At 46.8% G+C, this 18472-nt stretch overlaps 1 protein-coding gene across 8 annotated transcripts in view; it reads right to left on the reverse strand.

Annotated features, from left to right (window-relative positions):
• Nucleotides 1-18472, reverse strand: part of TBC1D1 (TBC1 domain family member 1) — a gene marked incomplete at both ends in the record, with an annotated part of 185311 nt that overhangs the window by 11317 nt on the left and 155522 nt on the right. For 7 of the 8 annotated variants that reach the window (XM_084233765.1, XM_084233761.1, XM_084233762.1 and 4 more), the window contains 3 exons: nt 4996-5155; nt 6683-6927; nt 13467-13625. In XM_084233765.1, the coding sequence (XP_084089891.1) occupies nt 4996-5155; nt 6683-6927; nt 13467-13625 (564 nt within the window). The remainder of the gene's footprint in view (nt 1-4995; nt 5156-6682; nt 6928-13466; nt 13626-18472) is intronic. The other variant, XM_084233764.1, reaches the window with a different exon arrangement.

Here is an 18472-nt window from a genome sequence, read left to right on the forward strand (position 1 = left end):
GCCTCTGCAGCGCAGGTTCGATCCCAGGCTGCTCCCCGGCCACAGGAGGAGGGTCCCACATGGCGCGCAGACCTCTCCTGCCGCCCGCCGCTCCCCTCAGCAGTGTACTTCGGTCCTTCTGCCTGCTCTGCTCCCCGCTCTGGCTCTGGTGAATTCTCTCACCCTCCCATGCTTCTGACTGTACCCAGTGCTTGTATAAACAAAAACAAACAAACAAACAAACAAACAAATAAATAAATAAAACATGCCTCTATTAAAAAAACAAAACAAAACAAAATAGAACCCTGGAAATTATTTCATAAAGTCTGGTTATAGTTAATACAATAAAAAAGAAACACTCTTTGCTAATGCTATTCTCAACACCTCAAGAGCATTCTTATCTGCTCAGAAGCTGCTCTGAGATAGCAAACATTCACCAAATAGCTGATAAATACCAGGCACCGTGCTGGGCACTAAGCTATGACTAAAGCATGAAGAATGGCAGAGATAAGAGAAGAAAAAAGTCTAAGGCAATGTGACTGCTGAAACCAGTCTCGAAGAACCAATAGAAAACTGGAGAGTAAGAAGACAGGGAATAACAACACTGAGCAGAAGGAAAGGAAGGTGTAAATGCAGAGGTGGAGAGCGCCCCATCACATGCAGGAGCCCGAAGAGTGTGTGAGGGCAGAGCTCTGGCTCTGTGGGGCAAAGCGCAGGCAGATTCACCAAGGGCTTTCTCCCAGGTTCTCAACCCCAAGGGATTTCTACCCCTGGGACTTTACCCAGAGCAGAGCCCCAGCCTTCCCTCCTCCACCAGGAAGCCCCTCGTGCACAGGCTTTCTGCATTACTGAGGCTGGGAGAGCTCAGCCCCAGAAGCTTCCCTGGTGACAGGAAGGGGGATGGAGGAAGAAGAGAAAGACCCCACTCAAGCAAGGAGTTCATCTGGGTGCACAATGATGGACTCTGCCTGAAGGGGTGAAGGAAGGACCCCTCAAAGCTGTGCTTGGAGGAACTTCTAAATTTATATGACTACACTTGAGGGCAACATTTATATCCTTTAAATGATTAGTACCTTTTTTCCTCTTTAGAAAATTAAAAATTTAAACATGTTTTTAATAATAGTTAAGAAAAATGGTACCAATCATCCCACTGTCCCAACCCAAGTAGTTTCCTTTTTGCCCCACTGTCCAATCCTTTCACATTTACATTCTGGAAATAAAACACAGGAAAACCAAAACCAATAATCTTCTTGGAAAAGTAAATTTCCCTGCACTCCGAAATCACTGCACACGTAAGTGCCCTGCTGGACCCCCCATCACCCCCTGCCCCCCAGCAGCGCTGCAGCACCAGGCTCCCAGCACAGTGACCAAGCTTCCTTTCTGCCTCATCCCTTTCTTTCTTCTCCCCTTTTTCAAGTCACCTAGAAACAGGCATAGGGTTTTATGAGGCAGGAAGTAGAAGGAACCTTACATTCAGCTGACTCCACCACTTTGCAAATTATTTGCTGAGAACAACACAAATAACTCCTTTCCTTTGAAGACACTTCAGCAGCCCTGTTATTGTGTTCACAGGTACTGGAACTCTATTTGAAACTCCCCACGATATAAAAGTGCAATTTTCCTATGGGGGGAAATGATAAATGCAAAATACACAGCCAGGAAGAGAACACCTATTTTCCCAGCCCCCGTTGTCATTGTCAAGTGCAATCCTTTCACTTTCTCTGGAAGGTGGTAATCTTCTAGGTGATACCCCACATTCCTACTGGGAATGGACAGGAGGGAAGTGGTGGCGGGGAACATCCCTGCAGCAGAACAGCACAAACAGCTTTTGCAAAAATTCACTTCATGGCCACTGCGTCATGTCATCTGAGGAGCCATTTTTCCTGGCCACATAAAAATCTTGGTTTTTCAGTCTATTTTCATCCTAAAGCCTCTCTGACTCCTTCTCTATATTACAAGTGACTTCTGTGATTTTTGCCAAACCTCTGGTTTTGACACTCTACCTGCTCTCTCATCTGCCTGGCAGTGCATCCTACAAGAACACCAGGAGCCTAACAGCGCAGCCTCCTCATCAGGAGCAAGCAAGGTCCTGTTGTGCAGATTTTTCCCCCAAAGATCAGATCAGAAGATGAGCAAAGCAAGCATCTCCCCCAGGATTCCTCCATATACCCAACTGGAAGATATAGGAGGAGGCTTCTTCACGCTATGCGACCCCCAAACAGAATCACGGACATTCAGAAAAGCATGATAGCTACATGAGGGTAAAGGTATGTCCATAACTGGCTGCCGTCCCAAGGAGCATACATGGCACATTCCAATTTAAAATAGTAAATATTGGGGGCCTCTCTGATGGCACAAGGGGTTAAGCACAGCACTGTGAAGCTAGCTGCAGCCACTGCAGCACGAGTTTGATTCCCTGGCCAGGGAGCTACTCACATGGCACAGAAAACCTCTCCTGACTCGCCCACCGCTCCTCTCAGCAGTGTATTTCAGTAGATCAGCCTATTCTGCTCCCCATTCTGTCTCCGGTGAATCCTCCCATGCCCTGCACCTCTGGCCTGTACCCCAGTAAACCTTTTTTTAAAAAAATAAAATAGTAAATATTTTATTGATATGATGTCATTTCATTCCATGTCATTCTGTTACAATGTTGATGAGAAAAAAAAAAAAATCCTGGCCTCCACGAAATGAGATGAAGTTACCGGAGGAGCTGCCTTCATTATATGTTGTTTTGCTTAAAGTCACAGTTTCCAAGAACCTATCAATGACATTGTGCTTAATTCAAGTAAACCTGTGAATTAATATATGAGCTATGCTGACTGAGAGCTAAGAATCCTTTACTTACATATAAAATGGTGAATAGTTAACAAAGGTCCATTTGTTTACAGGGCTTATCCAGCCCTAAAGGCTTATAATGAAATGGGCTTCAGGCCAGAAAAGACTCCAGTGTATGAAGGGTAGGTTTTAGATTTGAAACTAAGCTACCTACCATATCATGGAGCACGGTTCAAGTCACCAATGCGAAATACAGAAATGGTTTTTCAAAATACATCTTTTATATGAAATATTCTATTAAGATGGTTTTAATGAAATGGGTTGTACAAAAAAACCCCAGCAGTTTTCACAATATGAGTGGCTGTCTCGTATTCCCACTTCCTTCCTATAATCTGAAGAGACCTAAACCCTCACTCGGCTGGACATGAACCCTCTTAGTACAGCCGGGGTTCACTGGATCCTGGAATTACACAGACCCTGGCATCTTCATGCATAATGCAGAAGACACTCCACGACCCACCACAGACTACACAATAGAGAAAAATAGCCTGCTTTTACTGGCTTTAGCTCTTAATTTATGAAGTCATTAAAATGAACTTCACGGAGTTCCAAGTATTCTGCAACAGAAGGGCCAAAGCAGCTTGTTCATGCCTCTTAGCCACTGAGGCCGCCTAAGGGAAGACTTTTTCCTAGAACTTTTAGAGCCTTAGAGCTCCAGACCTATTATCTGCAGGCAGTCACTCCAGGTCCTGTGGACTTGGGGTAGGGGTGAGGTTGGGGTAGGGGTGAGGCAGTAATGACTCAGCCCCTCCTGTACAAATCCCTGTGTAAAAATTTTTTCTCAGGGTGTGAAGTGATGTGATGTTTGAGCTGCTTTCAAATCACAAACTGCACTCCATCCTTTCCCTTTCAATCCATGCCACTCCGTTACCCAGTTTGAAAAATATGCTAAACAATCAGGAGAAAAGATAAGGCAGGTTAATGATCATCTTTTAATTTCCAAAGTAAGTAAAAAACATAGGCTAAAGTATAAAGCTAGAGATATTGTTTCTATGATTCTTTCGTCAGTAAATTAAGCACACAATGTTGAGTATTCTAGTTATTCTTTTAATTTTGGCAGTTTTTTTTTTTTTAATTTATGGTATAAAACCTTCATGAAATCTCACTAATGATTTGTTTAACCAGTTTTTATTATCCATTTTATTTAAATAATTGTATTTTAGGGCCTCCCTGGTGGCACAGGGGTTATTAAAGTCTCAGTGCCGTCAAGCTATTGCCAGCCATTGCAGCACGAGTTCAATCCCCAGCCAGGGAGTTACCCACATGGCACAGCAGACCTCTCCTGTCTCACCCGCTGCTCCCCTCAGCAGTGTATTTCAGTCAACCCACCTGTTCTGTTCCCCACTCTGTCTCTGGCGAAAGCTCTCACCCCCCACACCTCTGGCCTGTACCCCAGTTCTTGTATGCATAAATAAATGTTTTAAAAAATACAATAAAGAACCTGAACTGTTCAAACTGTCTTTTCATTTTGAAGTAGGGAAAATGATACCGAGATGACAGAGCCCAGGTGTGCTCACTCCCGGCATCCAGGAGATGCTGCCCCCGCTCCGCCCCCGGGCGCCTGGAGACTCTGCACTGAACACCTATACAACTGAGATAGAGACCATCCCCTCGAATAGAAAAGAGCCAGCGATATGAGCCGTGGGGGCACAGGGGTGGGGGTGGCGGTGACATCTGGGGAGAGGAGGCGGGGGTAGGTGGGGATGGGGTGCTGTCACCCGCAGAGGCGACACCAAGCCTGGCAACAGAGAACAGAAAGGGAGAGGAGCAGGTGGAGGAGGAGATACAAAGGGAATCCAGAAGTCGCCCGCTGGTAGCTGAAAGGCCACGGCTTGCAGCGGCACAGGCCAGAGCCTGCATTGAGGATGATGACTCAAGAGAAACATACGCCTAGAACACAGGCCACGGGTGCCCCAGCCAAGGCTTACAGATGTCTGCTCTTGGGAGACCAGGTGGTGAGGCAATCTGAGCTAAAGATTTAAATCGCACAAGCTGAAGGCATCTAAGCAGGTCCAGTGATTATCAGACCTCAAGGAATTGACAGTCACACAACACCCAACCCTGACTAAGCTTAGCAGGTAATGGTGCGAAAGATACAGGTACAAAAAGAAGAATCGCCTTGGAGTAACAAGAAATGTTTCTCCTCTAACGTGACCACACTGGTTCTGTGCATATGCTTACCAAAGACTCTGGCCACGAACCCCAGGGGGAACTGAGAGGCAAACACAGTGAGAAACCAGGGGGCGGCGTAGAGGCTGGGGCCGATCTCGTGCTCCTCCAGGTGGTTGTAGAGGTCTCTGTGGTAGTCGTGAAGTAGCCGTGAGAGTTGGTACATCTGGATCTGCAGGGACACAGGTGCATCCGTGTCAGAATTAGACAACCACTACATGCATTAGTGACCTATCCCACTCACAGGGCAGGGGAAGAGGTATCAGAACCTCAAACCTTCTGCATGGTGTATGGTATCCAGTGATCAGCTACTTATCTACCCAACAAGGGCTTCCTAGGGACCTGCTGGAAGGAGCAGCCAGCTAGGTGTGGGCCTAGCATACCGATGCTGGGGCCCCGATCACTTCCTTTTTATTGGACCCTGTGCTCCTTGGCTAAGAGAATCTAAATATCTCATGGAAACTTGAATTCACTTACTAATACACAATCTTAGCAAAACTCAAACCCAGGAGAATTAGAAATATAAAGCCAACTTCTCTGCTAAGAATGGGTTAGGGCATAGCAGGATTCTGCAGAAGGATGCTGCTATATCTGTTCACCTAATAAATTCCCTCTGGACTTGCCAAATTACTTAATAGGAGAATAACGTGTCCTAGGGCCAGATGACATAGTTCCCTCCAACACCAACTGAAGCTTTTCTGTATCAAAAAGACTGTAATCACCAAGATCACCAGCCCATACAAAATTCAAAAGTTTCCCTGTCTGGATGGCAGCTAAGACTTAACTAAAGCTAACAAATGGAGAAAATGGAGAACCTGATGGCGTATGTGGAAAGTATTCCTCTAAGGCTCTGAAATCACAGCATCTTGGTGGTAAATGCATAAACATGTGCTCCACCATCTAGGAATATTCCTGAAGCAGGATTCAGAGTTCTTCCACCTCCCTGCCAAGCAGCACTTGGTAGGCATTGCTGTGCTTGGTTTTCTTATGATATGACCTGACATCTGTTCACCCAACAAATGCTGACAGGCGTCTACTTCACCTCAAGCACTGTTCTCGGAACTAGGGATGCAGCTCCTCCCCGCCCCTGAGACGTGCTAAGGAAAGTCAGACGAATAAGAACATGATAATTCCAGGCCATTAGTGTGTTATGCAAATGAGACAACGTGTAACACAGTTGGGAGCACACATGGGGACACATGACATCAGGGTGGCCAGAAAGAGCTTCTCCTGGGATGTGGTATTTGAGCCGAACCCTAAAGGACAAGGGCTGAAGAAGAGGCAGGTGCAGGTGGGAACCCCTGGCAGATGAAGCAGTGAATACAGCGGGAGGTAGGAATTTGGTTCCCTGAAGATAGTTTGATGAAGGGTAAAGAGGAGTGTTCGGCAATCAAACAGGCCTGGATTTAAATCCCAGCTTGGCCACTTGCTAGCTGTGTGACCTGGGCAAATTATATAACCTCTATGAGCCTCAGTTTTCCCATCTATAAATTGAGCCGATAATTTATCTTCCTGAGGATTACTGGAGAGATAAGTACCTGAGAAATACTTAATGTAATGCCTAGAGCAGAGTAAATTCTCAGCAATGGCAGCTTTTACAAGGTTAACTGAGGTTAAAGAAGTTCCTTAACTAGGCCTGGAAGGGACTGTAGACATTTTAGCTTTGGTCTCTATCAAAGACACAAGGAACGCTCCCTACCTGTAAAATAATCATGTCCGGCCGATACTGTTTCCGCAGTCCCATGTCAAACATCAGAAACTTGAGCATGTGAAACGCCTCTTCCTCACCCATATGAAGTAGCAAAATGCCTGCTACAAAGCTGAGGCCTTGGCAATATCCCACTTCCTGATCCAGAAGCGAGTAGGCCTTCAAAATGTTGTAAAGTGACAGCTGTCCAGCTCCCAGCTGGGCAGAGAAGTATGGATGTGTGGGGAAGGTCCGCCCTGTGAAGACAAGACACACTAGTTGTTACTAAAAAATGAAAACCTATTGGGCCAGCAATCCAGTGTGCTTCAGGCTAAAGCAACAGATTTTTAGAAGGATCACGTCAGAAGTCAGTCACCAATGCTACACCTTGGCTCTGTAAACACGGAAGATGCTCGATCCTTGTTGGGCCCAAGTTCAAAATTCTAAGTCAGCAATTATTCACGTTTTCTGTGGCGGCTCAGGTGAAAGAAATCAGAACTCCCTCTGATACCCCATTATCCACAGGATCCATCTAGAACAGAAAACTCGTCCTTGAAATATCGCTCCATGGAGAGGAGCAGGCAGTCACACCTTCTCCACCACCCTTTCAGGGCCATCTGCCTGGGGCCTCGGGCCTCAGGTGCACCCGGTCAGCCTTCCCACACCACACACATCTGCCTGCAAACATCCCGCCACACGCATGCTTCTGCACAGCACAACCTGGGCAGCACTTAGTAACAGAGGAGGAGCAGCTGGTGTCTTCTTTTATACAAAACAATTACTTTCCAGAGAAGGAAGAATAAAAAACTTGACATTCTGATTATTTTCACAAAAAGCTGGCAGTTTTTGTGGCTGATACCTGTCAAATCCTCTCTCACCTTCTTCTGGAATGTGCTTGATGGGAAAGTGTGGTTCCGGGGAGCAGAAAAGTGCCTAATTAAGAAACATCTAGAGTCCAGTCGCTGGCAGCAAGGGCCCAGCTTGGGGCTAGGTGAGGTTCTGGTCTCACCCAGATCAGCAAAGGCAGATAGTACATCCAGGCCACAAGAGCTCTGTCCACCTTAATTATTTGTTCTCAGCAAGGGGAGGGGATACACTCGCGTACTGTTACTCCTCAGCCTGAGAGAAAGCATGCAGACAGTACAGGTGAGTGCACCTGAACTTGATGGAAGAGGATGGCAATATTCCCCTTACCACTTTCCAGCTTACTCTGCCTTTCCCCCAGTAAATCCTGCCTAACACACCCTGCACAGATCACCCCACTGCTAGTAAGCAACCCACAGCCCCCCAGTGGAGCTCTGCACACTCACCTCCTCACCCTCCCTGCCAGCTTCAGCCTCTACTCCAGAGCATTCATTACCCTGACTCACCAGCCCTCTGATGGTGGTCTTTAAGCTCCCTGCTTTTGCTTCTTCACTTGCTCTAGGCAAAGGTGACCCTACAACCCAGCAAGCTTCCAGGCTCCTTCCTGGACGGGGAGTCGTGATCCTAAGAGCTTCTTAAATTAGCCCATTTAGCTCTTAGCAGAATTTGAAATGAGATTAAAGGAAAAATATCCTTTGAATGATTTTTCATGATTTAAATAATTTGGCCATCAGTTGTTAGGTGTCCGTCTTTCCCACCAGCATGCATGCTTCCTCGAATGCACCAGGTGCTCAAGAAGAGAGCCACTGAATGGTGTGTGTGTCAGGGGAGGAGGGTATTAAGAAGGGAGAACTTCTCTATACACAGATTATTTTAGGAAACATTGGGCTGAATCCAGTGACTGCTGGAACTGGCTCTTCCTGGCTCCGATTGTGCACATCTCTGCCCAGTTCTGCGATCAGTGACACCAAGTAAGTAGCTTAAAATCAGCCACGGTGGGAGTATTTACACCACGGCAATCTGCAAACGCTCACATCAGGCTTCTTTCAAGGGGCTGGGGGAGTTGGGTGTAAAACATTTGCCAGCACACCACTGACTGGCTCAGATGAGTTCACAGGACGAGTTCAGACTCCGTGAAAGAACACGAAGTCACAGCCCACGTTGAGTTCTCCTTGTGCCATCCACATTTAGTCATAGCGTGCTGAGGTTAGAGAGCTTATTTTAAATGATCACATAAACGTGATTTCATGAAGTGATTTATTAACACCAGAGACAGTGGCAGACCCTCTGGAATGATGTGTATAACTGTGGGCACATGCGTTTAACTGACCTCCACAAAGCAAAGCCCCTACCTGGACAGACAGGTGTGTTATGTAACAGGACTGATGTATGACAGATTCTAAGCACTTTCCTTTCCTTAGCAATCACTGCTTTTTAGTGTCTTCAACGCAAAGATGAAACAGAAAGTGGAGCTGGCCACCTGCACCATCTGCTGCTAACAACAGCCCTATCGACCCTGGGGCTTACAACCTCACATCTGTGTCGAGGCCGAGAGAGGCAAGCTATCAAAAAAAGGAAGGGAAAGGGAAAACTCTCCTCTGCTCTCTATATTTAGCCATCTTAACTACTCTCAGTCGATGCCTCATTTTGAATCCGTGCTCTTCCGCTCTTGATGAAGAGATTGAAAAAAGCAAGGAGAAAACTCTCTTGTTGCGCTTAGATTATAGATCCTTTTCTTTTGAAGACCAGGTTTTATAACTTTGGTTAAAATATGTTTAGTTGGAAGCTCCCACACTAGATTCTTGATGCCAATGTCTTTGCATACATGCTTTCCCTGCTGGGAATCCATCCATCAAAAAAATGCTACTCTGGGGCCTCCCTGGTGGTGCAAGAGGTTAAGACGCAACATATGAAGCTTTCCGCAGCCACTGCAGCACGAGTTCAATCCCCAGCCAGGGAGCTACCCACATGGCATAACAGACCTCTCCTGATTCGCCCGCTGCTCCCCTCAGCGGTGTATTTCAGTCAATCTGCCTGTTCTGTTCCCCACTCTCTGGTGAATCTTCTCACCGCCCACACCTCTGGCCTGTACCCCAGTTCTTATATGCATAAATAAATAAATCTTTTAAAAAAAATGCTACTCTGGTCACCAAAAATTTCACCAGACCTCTGCAGGGCATATAAGCCATGCCACTAGTTAGTGTCCATGAAACACAGACCAATAGTATTCAATGTGGGGGTTCAGCCAGAACCCCTCCCAGCACAGGAGAGGTCAGACAGCCTCACCAGTGGAAGCTCTGATGGCTGGAGGTGCCTCACTGGGTGCCAGAGAGGAGCAGCATGGGTGGCAGAACATGAGGGGATGACATGGTGTCTGAGGGGGCCCCAGAGAGCTGCTCAGTGCCACTGGCAGCCTTCAGTGTGGCTGGGACCATAGCAGGAGCTCCAGTGACAGGCAGGGAAATGCATGTTGTCTACCAGGAGAGAGAGAGGAAGAATGTCACATCACCCAAGGGCTGCACGAATGGAAGGAGCTGGAACAGCATACAGGGTGGGGCAGGTTCATGAACTAAGGTCTCAAGAATGATTTGCTGAGTATCATCCGCTAACTCAGAGAAGCTGTTTCCTCCTGGCTGGGTGCAGTCAATCCTGAAGGAGCACTACTCCACCTCGCTAGCAGAAGGAGAGCTGTTGGTAAGGCACGAGCATGGCCAAGGAAGAAACAGCACTGAGTCCCAGCAAGGAGATGATCAAGACTAAGATTTAGATTCTAAGGACTTTCTACCACTGAGGAGCCTGTAACTTGAGCAAGGCACTCAAGCTCCCTGGAACTCATTCCTCACCTCTAAATGGAACAGCGTGTGCCAAATTTTGTACAGGGTTGTGTAAAGTTGAGATCCGACAAAGACAGAAAATGTGTGTCAGAAACTATAAAATACTGGCTTAACTACGAAGTCTATTATCCTTACTCCTTGGAGGAAAACATCTTACAAAAAGTTGATTAGCCCAACATCTAATTCCGGAAAGCTAAGCAAGAAGTAGGAAAAGAAAAACCCATAAACCCCCAAAATATATCCAACCAACCAACATTCTGTTTGGCCAAGATGTGGATGTCACTTGTTAAAAAAAACTGAAATACTGACTTGTCTTTGCTCAGCACTACACACCTTTATTGGCCCTTGAGTTATCCCAGTGCGGACTAAATAAAGACAAAGTGGAGACTAAATAACTAATGTGGCAAATGGTACCTCTTGGTGAGAAGTAAAGGGGAAGCAATGGGCTAGGTTTGGAGGAACTTCTGATGAAGGCACCCCTGAATCTGATAGAGCAGAGCCTGGCAAGCAGGGCACCTGAGTCCATTGCCAACTCTGAGCCAAACGGGGAGAGATTTCCCAGCTCAGATGGGGAGAGAAGGCTGATCCCCATACGGCCCTGGACAAAGACTGGAGAGGTGCATGGAAGCTTCTTGGGAAATGTATTGCTGGAAGCAGAGGCTCTTTTAGGCCTTGGGAGAGTATTCAGAGGGTATCCAAAATGGAGGCCAGACCTGACTGGGAAAGAAGTGACCTGGAGAGAGGACAGCATTGTCAGGAAGAGGGGCTATAGCTGGCCTTTGTGGGTACGGAACGGGTGAGAGCTGGGCAGGTCAGAGAAGGTGTGCATGCAGCCTGGGCCTGCCTGTTAAGGAGAGAAGCTTGTGGCTCGACTCACACAGACCATGTGCCTACTGGAGGAAAGACTGCCTGCAGCCCCTGGGTGGAAGAGACCACCCGAGCCGTGCCCATGGCAGACACAGCTCCCGGGGAGAGGCCCGAGGCCCCTGTGCTGCTCTGCCCCCTCCTATCTCTCCTCCTCCAGCAAAAAACGGGTTCATCTGAGCAACACTCAGAGACAGAGGGCCCACCTGTCTGTGGATGGATGAGGGCTAGGAAGGAAAATCAGGAGAAAAGATCATTTGAATCAAGGAGGAGAAAAGGCATTCCCTTCCCCTCCTCCCATCTGGGGAGGGCGGGGAGAAACTGTCTGTACTCCCTCCCTTTCAACCTCCTACTCCAAATTTATTTATCACTTCATTTCACATGATAGGAACATGATGTCATTTTTTCTGTTACTCATCACATTAGCAAACATAGCTACTGCCAATTTGCAAAACTGCTGTACATGGGGTCAGTGGGCCAAATGGGGCCCAGCCCAGACCTCACACTTTGCCCCCAAGGTATAATCACAGCAGGTCCACACCACCCTTTGCCCAGACACCACTGCCATAGGGACACGTGGGACCCCTGGCTCAGAGGGCCGCAGGGAAGGTGGGGCCTCACTATAGAGCAGAGCCGCAGGGGGTTCAGGTCCCATCAGGTCACTGCATGACCCAGGTCAGCACACATGACTGTGCCTTAGTTTCCCCAATTCTTAAAAAGGACAAGGGGCCAATCTTCCAGGGATATTAGGAGGTTCACCCAAGATAGGGGTGCTAATGAAGTGCCTGATATTAAACATCTGAAAAGACTGAGCATCCCCTAGGTGTGGTTCTAGGAGCTGGGGTACATGGTGAAATAGCCCCTGGTCTGCCCACAGGGGACTGTACCCTACAGGGGAGAAAGGCAATGAAAAGCTGGTGCCATGGGATGACAGTTGTGGGAGAGGGGAGGTAAAGAGAGGGAGATAAAGAGCAGGGGCTCCCAAATCCCATTGGTTGTTATTTTGAACAAGCTCCTTAACCCCTCTGGGTCACAATTTTCTCTACTCCAAAGAAAGAAAGAACAGTATCTATCTGATAAGTGTTTTGAGGATTGAAGATAGTAGTTAAAATAACTTCTCACACCATTTGGCAAAGTGCTGGCTTTAAATAACAACGACAGTAATAACAATAACCATGATGGGGGGGGGGTGTGAGGTGGTACAGAAAGGCTCAGCAGAGGGACCTCATCAGGCCTAAGGCGGGAGAAGAGGCTAGTCAGGGACAGTTTCTCAGAGACAAACTTCAAGTCCACATCTAAAGAGTAACATTTGTGAAAATTCACCATGACAGTCTGTGTGGTGGATAGAAAGATCTGATACTGCCTGATCCAGCTTACACCTCAAATTACAGGGAACTGTCTTCCCTGCCTTTGTGGCTGCTGTGGTCTGAGGCACTAGGGGCCCTGCAGCCCCAGTGGGCTCTGGGGAGCCCCCTGGTGGCAGCAACAGCGGTTGACAGGATGGCTGTTCCAGAAGCAGGATCCCTTCTAGAGGCCAGGCTCTAAAAGCAGCAGGGGCTCAGAAGGGTTCTCAGGAGGCCTGCCCCCCTCTCACTAGCAGAGATGTGATGGGAGCAGGCAGAGAGGAGGCACCTCACCTCCACCACACACGCCGCCACTGACAAGTCAGAGGGCTCTTTTGTACATCATAAACACATCCTAACTCCCTAGGTTCGACAACGGCAAACATATCCAATACATTTTTTCCATCTTACGGTTTTAAAACTTTTCAGGAGACAAGATGCCAACGACTTTCCCAATAAAACTGCCTGGGGCGCAGACACAAACTGCTGTGCATAATTTTTCTAATAAAATCCTGTTTTTATGCCATAAAGATGAGGGGGTGGTTCCTGTAATTAAACCAAGCTTTGGTTCTCACATTTATGTTTTCCAGGATGTTCTACTGGTTAACTACAAAGCCTCCTAACAGTATACAAGTTACTGCCCTGAACCAGTCAGGACCGGAGCCTCCGTGACTGGCCGTCTCTGCACTCAGCAGCCGCCCAGTGAAAGGACATTTTTATGTACTTGAGGAAGACGTGTGGTTACTGCAGGGCTTGTTTTAATTGAAAGTCCCAGCAGTAAATTTTGATTGCTAAAGCTACAGGCAGATCACTAAGTAATTTGGACAGTCGATTCCGATTTTTCAAGTGAGTGAGACTCCCACTGTCCTGCCAAATCCACTGCAGACTTACCCAGGTCTATGAGAATCGCGTGCTGCTGGGAGGTGAGCTGTTTTAAGAGTTCTTTGTACGGTGTATCTTTTGGCTGCTGTTTACTGGGAAACTGGTGTTTAAGGTGGTATTGCTCGGCGAGGAATTTCCAGATTTCACCCCGGTGATGACGTGGCACACCTTCAAAGGACGGGGGGAGGAGAGGCAGAAAACAGACTTAATGCACAGAATACAACTTAGTAATGAAAATGTGCAGCTTTATTCCAATGATTTGAATTCTTGTTTCATTATGAATTAGCAAACTAGGAATGGAAAGGAAGCACGCACCCAGAATTGTGTGTATTTGCTTCCTCCCTTCCTTCCTGCACACCTTCTGATCTTCTCTCACTCCCCCGACACCCTCCCACTGCCCTTTCACCTTCCACGCGTTTACTGCTCAGACTGGGTGACTCTGTCCAGTATAAAGTAAATGACATGAAGCCCTCTCTGCGTTCTGGGGAGAAAAGCCCAAGCACAGAAAGCTACAGTGTAAAACATGACCTATGAAAGGGACAGAACTGAAGTGAGGTGCATCAAGTAAAAGATCAAGGCAGCACAGGACCCCCTCCCCAGCGCCTCCCCTTGGGGAAAGGAGGGAAGCGGGTCAGAGTAAGGGCACCATGAGGCTCCCGGCTTGGCTCAGGGCGCATGCGGGAAGGAGGCAGTGAGGGTCAGGCTGAAGGGCCTTAGAGGCAAAATTGAAGCAAGAAACCTGCACTTTATTTGGTAGTTCTAGGGAACTATGGACTGTTTTTGAGCTGGGGGGGAGGGTAGTCTGATCAAAACTGAGATTCTGGAACATTGGACATCGTTCTTCAAGGGTGGGCTGAAGGAAGGAACCAGAGGCTGGCCAGGGGACTGTCAGCATAAACATGTCACAGGGAGTATTTAATGAAATGAAACTTTCCTTGGAAGATTATCCAATATTGGGGCCTCCCTGGTGGCGCAAGGGGTTAAGCAACACACTGTGAAGCAATCCGCAGCCTCTGCAGCACGAGTTTGATTCCTGGCTGGCCAGAGAGCAACCCATATGGCTCAGCAGACCTCTCCTGACTCGCCCGCTGCTGCCCTCAGCAGTGTATTTCAGTAGATCTGCCTGTTCTGCTCCCCACTCTGTCTCTGGTGAATCCTCTCACCCCCCCAACACCTCTGGCCTTTACCCCAATTCTTGTATGCATAAATAAATCTTTAAAAATTGAGTGATTTAAAATACCTAAAACGATGAAAAGTTCTAAAGTCAATGATGTTATTCAGGGCAGACTTCATTAGAAAAAAATGAGTTCTGAGTCAGTAAGAGAGACCTGCAGGGTCAGAGTTCACATGTCTGTCCTCTCTAATAGGTGTTCTCTTGGGAGATAAGGATCCTCTGAGTTGGGGACTCATCTTTCTTTCCATTGAGGAAAAAAATGGGACCTTTCTCCACACTTCCCTGCCCCTCAGAGAGCCTCCTGGCGACAGTTTTCTACCTCCCCTGGTCATCGCTGAGACTCTGCCCTGGCAAACAGCAGCAGCCAGTACTTGCTGTGAGGTCACAGCCACTGTCAGATTCTGGGCTCTTTACATCATCCTCACAGCAGCCGAGTAAAATACTGTGTCCATCCTCACAGTAAAGATGAGGAAACAGGCTGCAGAGAACTGGTCCTTAACCCACAGCAATGGATGGGGGTGGCCCAGGGAAAGTGCTGCCGCGGTCCCCTGGTGTCCGCCTGTCACTCTGTCAGGCAGACCGCTGCGCAGATGGGCAGTGGAGAAAGTATTTGATGCTCCTACTTGGCAATAATAAAATAACCACTTGTGGATGTGAACCAGCTGGCAGTTTATTTCACTTAGTATCAGATCCACACAGAAAGCATCCCTCAGCCATCTCCTGAAAATCCACAAGGTATGGTCATTTTTGTCCTTATACTGTGGGAGAATTACAGGGCACTCTTAACTGTCACCACACCCTATGCCTTCTCTAAATATTTGTCTCAGCATTAATCTGATGACCCCGTGGAGGGGGTTGAATGGTGGCCCCCCAAAAATAAGTCCATGTCCTAATCTGGTTCCCAGGAAATATGTCCACATCTTAATCCCTGGAACCTATGAATGTTACCTTATTTGGAAAAAAGGGTTTTGAAGATACAATTTTAAGATCTTGAAATGAGAGCATCATGCTGGATTATCCAGGTGGGCCCTATATCCAATGACAAGTGCCTTTGTAAGAGACTCATGGGTGAGAAGATAGAGGAGAAGGCCGTGTGGCTGTGGACCAGACACTGGACGCGGCCTGAGTCAGGGAACGCTGACAGCCACCGGGAGCTGTGGAGCCTCACAGCCTGCAGACGCCGTGCCAGGCTCTTGGCTTCCAGAATCATGACAGCAAGATTCCTGTTGTTTCAGCCACCAGTTCTGTGTCAATTTATTACATCAGCAACAGGAAATGAATCCAACCTGCCACCTGCCTTACTCTATGATGCTATTCCTTCTTTCCCTCTTGACTATTCCTGCTCAGCCTACACACACACCCCTGATATTCAAGCCCTGATCAAAAGTAAATACGGCCTGAAAAACAGTCAGAATATTAAGTGATTTACTGTGGGACTTTTCACAATGTATTTTTTTCGAGCTGGGAAATTTTCCCAAGTTAAGAGATGACCAATTTCCTTTTATTACTAAATCATTCATGTTATCTTATCAGAACTTTGTTTTTCAGAGGAAAAGAAGACTGGCTGTGTCATTGGACAGTACCACATACTCTGTTGTTCAAGAGAAAGCTTAGATTTTTGTGATTTGAAAACAAAGACTTAGTCACATCAGAGCCGATGTTTTTGCTAAGAATCATCTGGAATACCCTTTCCCAGGCTTGTTTTGCTTGCACTTCTGATCAGAAAGGGGGGGGGGGGAGTGACAGGAGGTCCAACCCACCCCATCCCCAAATATGCATACTTTTCTATTTTTACGAACTTTAAAAGTAATATATATGCTCACTGTTTAATTAAAAAAAAAAAATACCTCCTGGAAATACAAAAGGCATAAAGAAGAAAGTGAAAGGCCACTCACAACTAGACATGTAGTGGACATAGGGTCACACAGCCCATCACCCCAATATCTGTGAAACTTGTCATTGGTGTTTTGTACATATATGCACACAGCAACATACAACTGAGCACATGCAGTCTTTTTTTCCATTTCACAAGTTATCTCAAACATGTTTACATCAGCAAACACAGACCTACAGTGTCACTTTCAAGGACTATGACATGGGATGATCACATGGCCGGGGCTTTTTGGTTCTGTTTTGTTTTGCTGGTTGTTAAACAATGTCACAATAAGCATTCTTCCTGCTGCGTTACATTACTGACTGATTAATTTCTAGAATAAGTTTCTATAAATGGCAAACCTGGGTCTGAGGTAAGCTGACTAGGTGCCTGGCGCAACTGCTCAGACGACCTCTTCAAGCCCATTCAAGCCTTCTCTGGCTATAAAGTCTGACTTTGAGAACTTAAGAGAAATAATTTAAATATAAACTAAATAGAATCATTTGAAATGCCACAGAATTATTCCTCTCGCAAGCTGACACCCTTTTCCTGCTATGCTGGCCCAATTTTAACTTGGAAAGTTTGTAAACCCTTTCATTCCCGTCACTCAGGGGCCTTTATGTCAGCAGGAGGAGAGGCCACATGACCCACCCAGGATGGGCTCTCTTTCAAGGGCTCTAAAGTGCCTTGGCCTTCACCTGAAAGTAGATTCCAATTTAATCTAATTTTGTACTTTGATCTATGAGATGGAGTGTGGTCATTTGATTGGAGTCATACCTTACATGCTGAAAGTAGTTGAATTAATTGACAAAGTCCATTTTACAGTCAGACACACAAAATTTCTGCAGAAAGTGATGTGGCAATTGGGGGGTGGGAGTGCATGGTGCATGGGTCAGCCTTGGCTCATCTCAGGCTGTGAGCTGTTCAGTCATCTTCCCCAATCTCCCTACACAGGTTTCAAATGCCTTTAGCTTTTCTATCAGTCCCCCACTAAAATGCATGATGAAAATGAACATGCAGGAACCAGGCTTCTAAGCAGCTCAAACATGTGGGACAGCTGTCACATGTGCTTTACTTACTATAAAAGGAAAAGTATCCACCTGTTCCTTCTCTGCTTTCTCTTTTTTCAAAACAGCTACCTGGAGTTCACTGGTACAAGGTAAGCCTTGGTACCACAGGCACCAAGCCTTGAGAACCGATCCTTTATGTGGCCCACGCCTCTCACTCCACCAGCCAGGCGGAGGTGAGAACACCCCCCCAAAGGTCACACTGGGTGCTGCCGGTCAATTCGGAGGCTGAGCCCTCACCACCCACCGCGTTTCCAGTCTCTGAGTGCCGCACCGCCCAGGCGCTGCTCAACCACACAGGTGCGAGCCAGCTTTGAGGCCTGGTCCAGCACTCAGCTTGCTCTGAGCCCGACTTTCCTCACCCACAGAAAGAGGAAAGTCCTAAGCAGCAATAACTACTATGATTACTAAAAGTGATGCTGTCAAAACTCAGATAAAGGCTTAAATAAAGCCCAACAGCCTATAAAAAAACTGCTTTGCTCTACCTACTCTCTTGGATATGAATAATGTATGTGGAACATCTTCCACTGAATAGTACAGTCAGAAGAAAACCATCGATTTAAATGTATTTGCAATCTTTACTCTAAACATCTGGTTATTCATGACTAAATCACCCAAAACTCAGTACCACCAAAATCAAATTAGACTCAGAAAGCTTGAGAGAAGACATTAATATATATTTTAAAAGAACAGTTGGTTAAAATGAACACTAATCACCCAAGTTAAGCTCTAAAATGTTCCTTCTCAAGCTATTCACAGTAAAAAGCCAGCTTTTTCTTCTTTAATTTCCCAATCCACTAAAGACGAGTACTTTCATAAAATATAGTAAAAATGAAATAAGTAGCAGGCCTCCCTGGTGGCTCAAGGGGTTAAGCACCACACTATGAAGCAATCCGCAGCC

Source organism: Talpa europaea, assembly GCF_964194135.1.
Source record: "Talpa europaea genome assembly, chromosome: 5".
Lineage (NCBI taxonomy): Eukaryota > Metazoa > Chordata > Mammalia > Eulipotyphla > Talpidae > Talpa > Talpa europaea.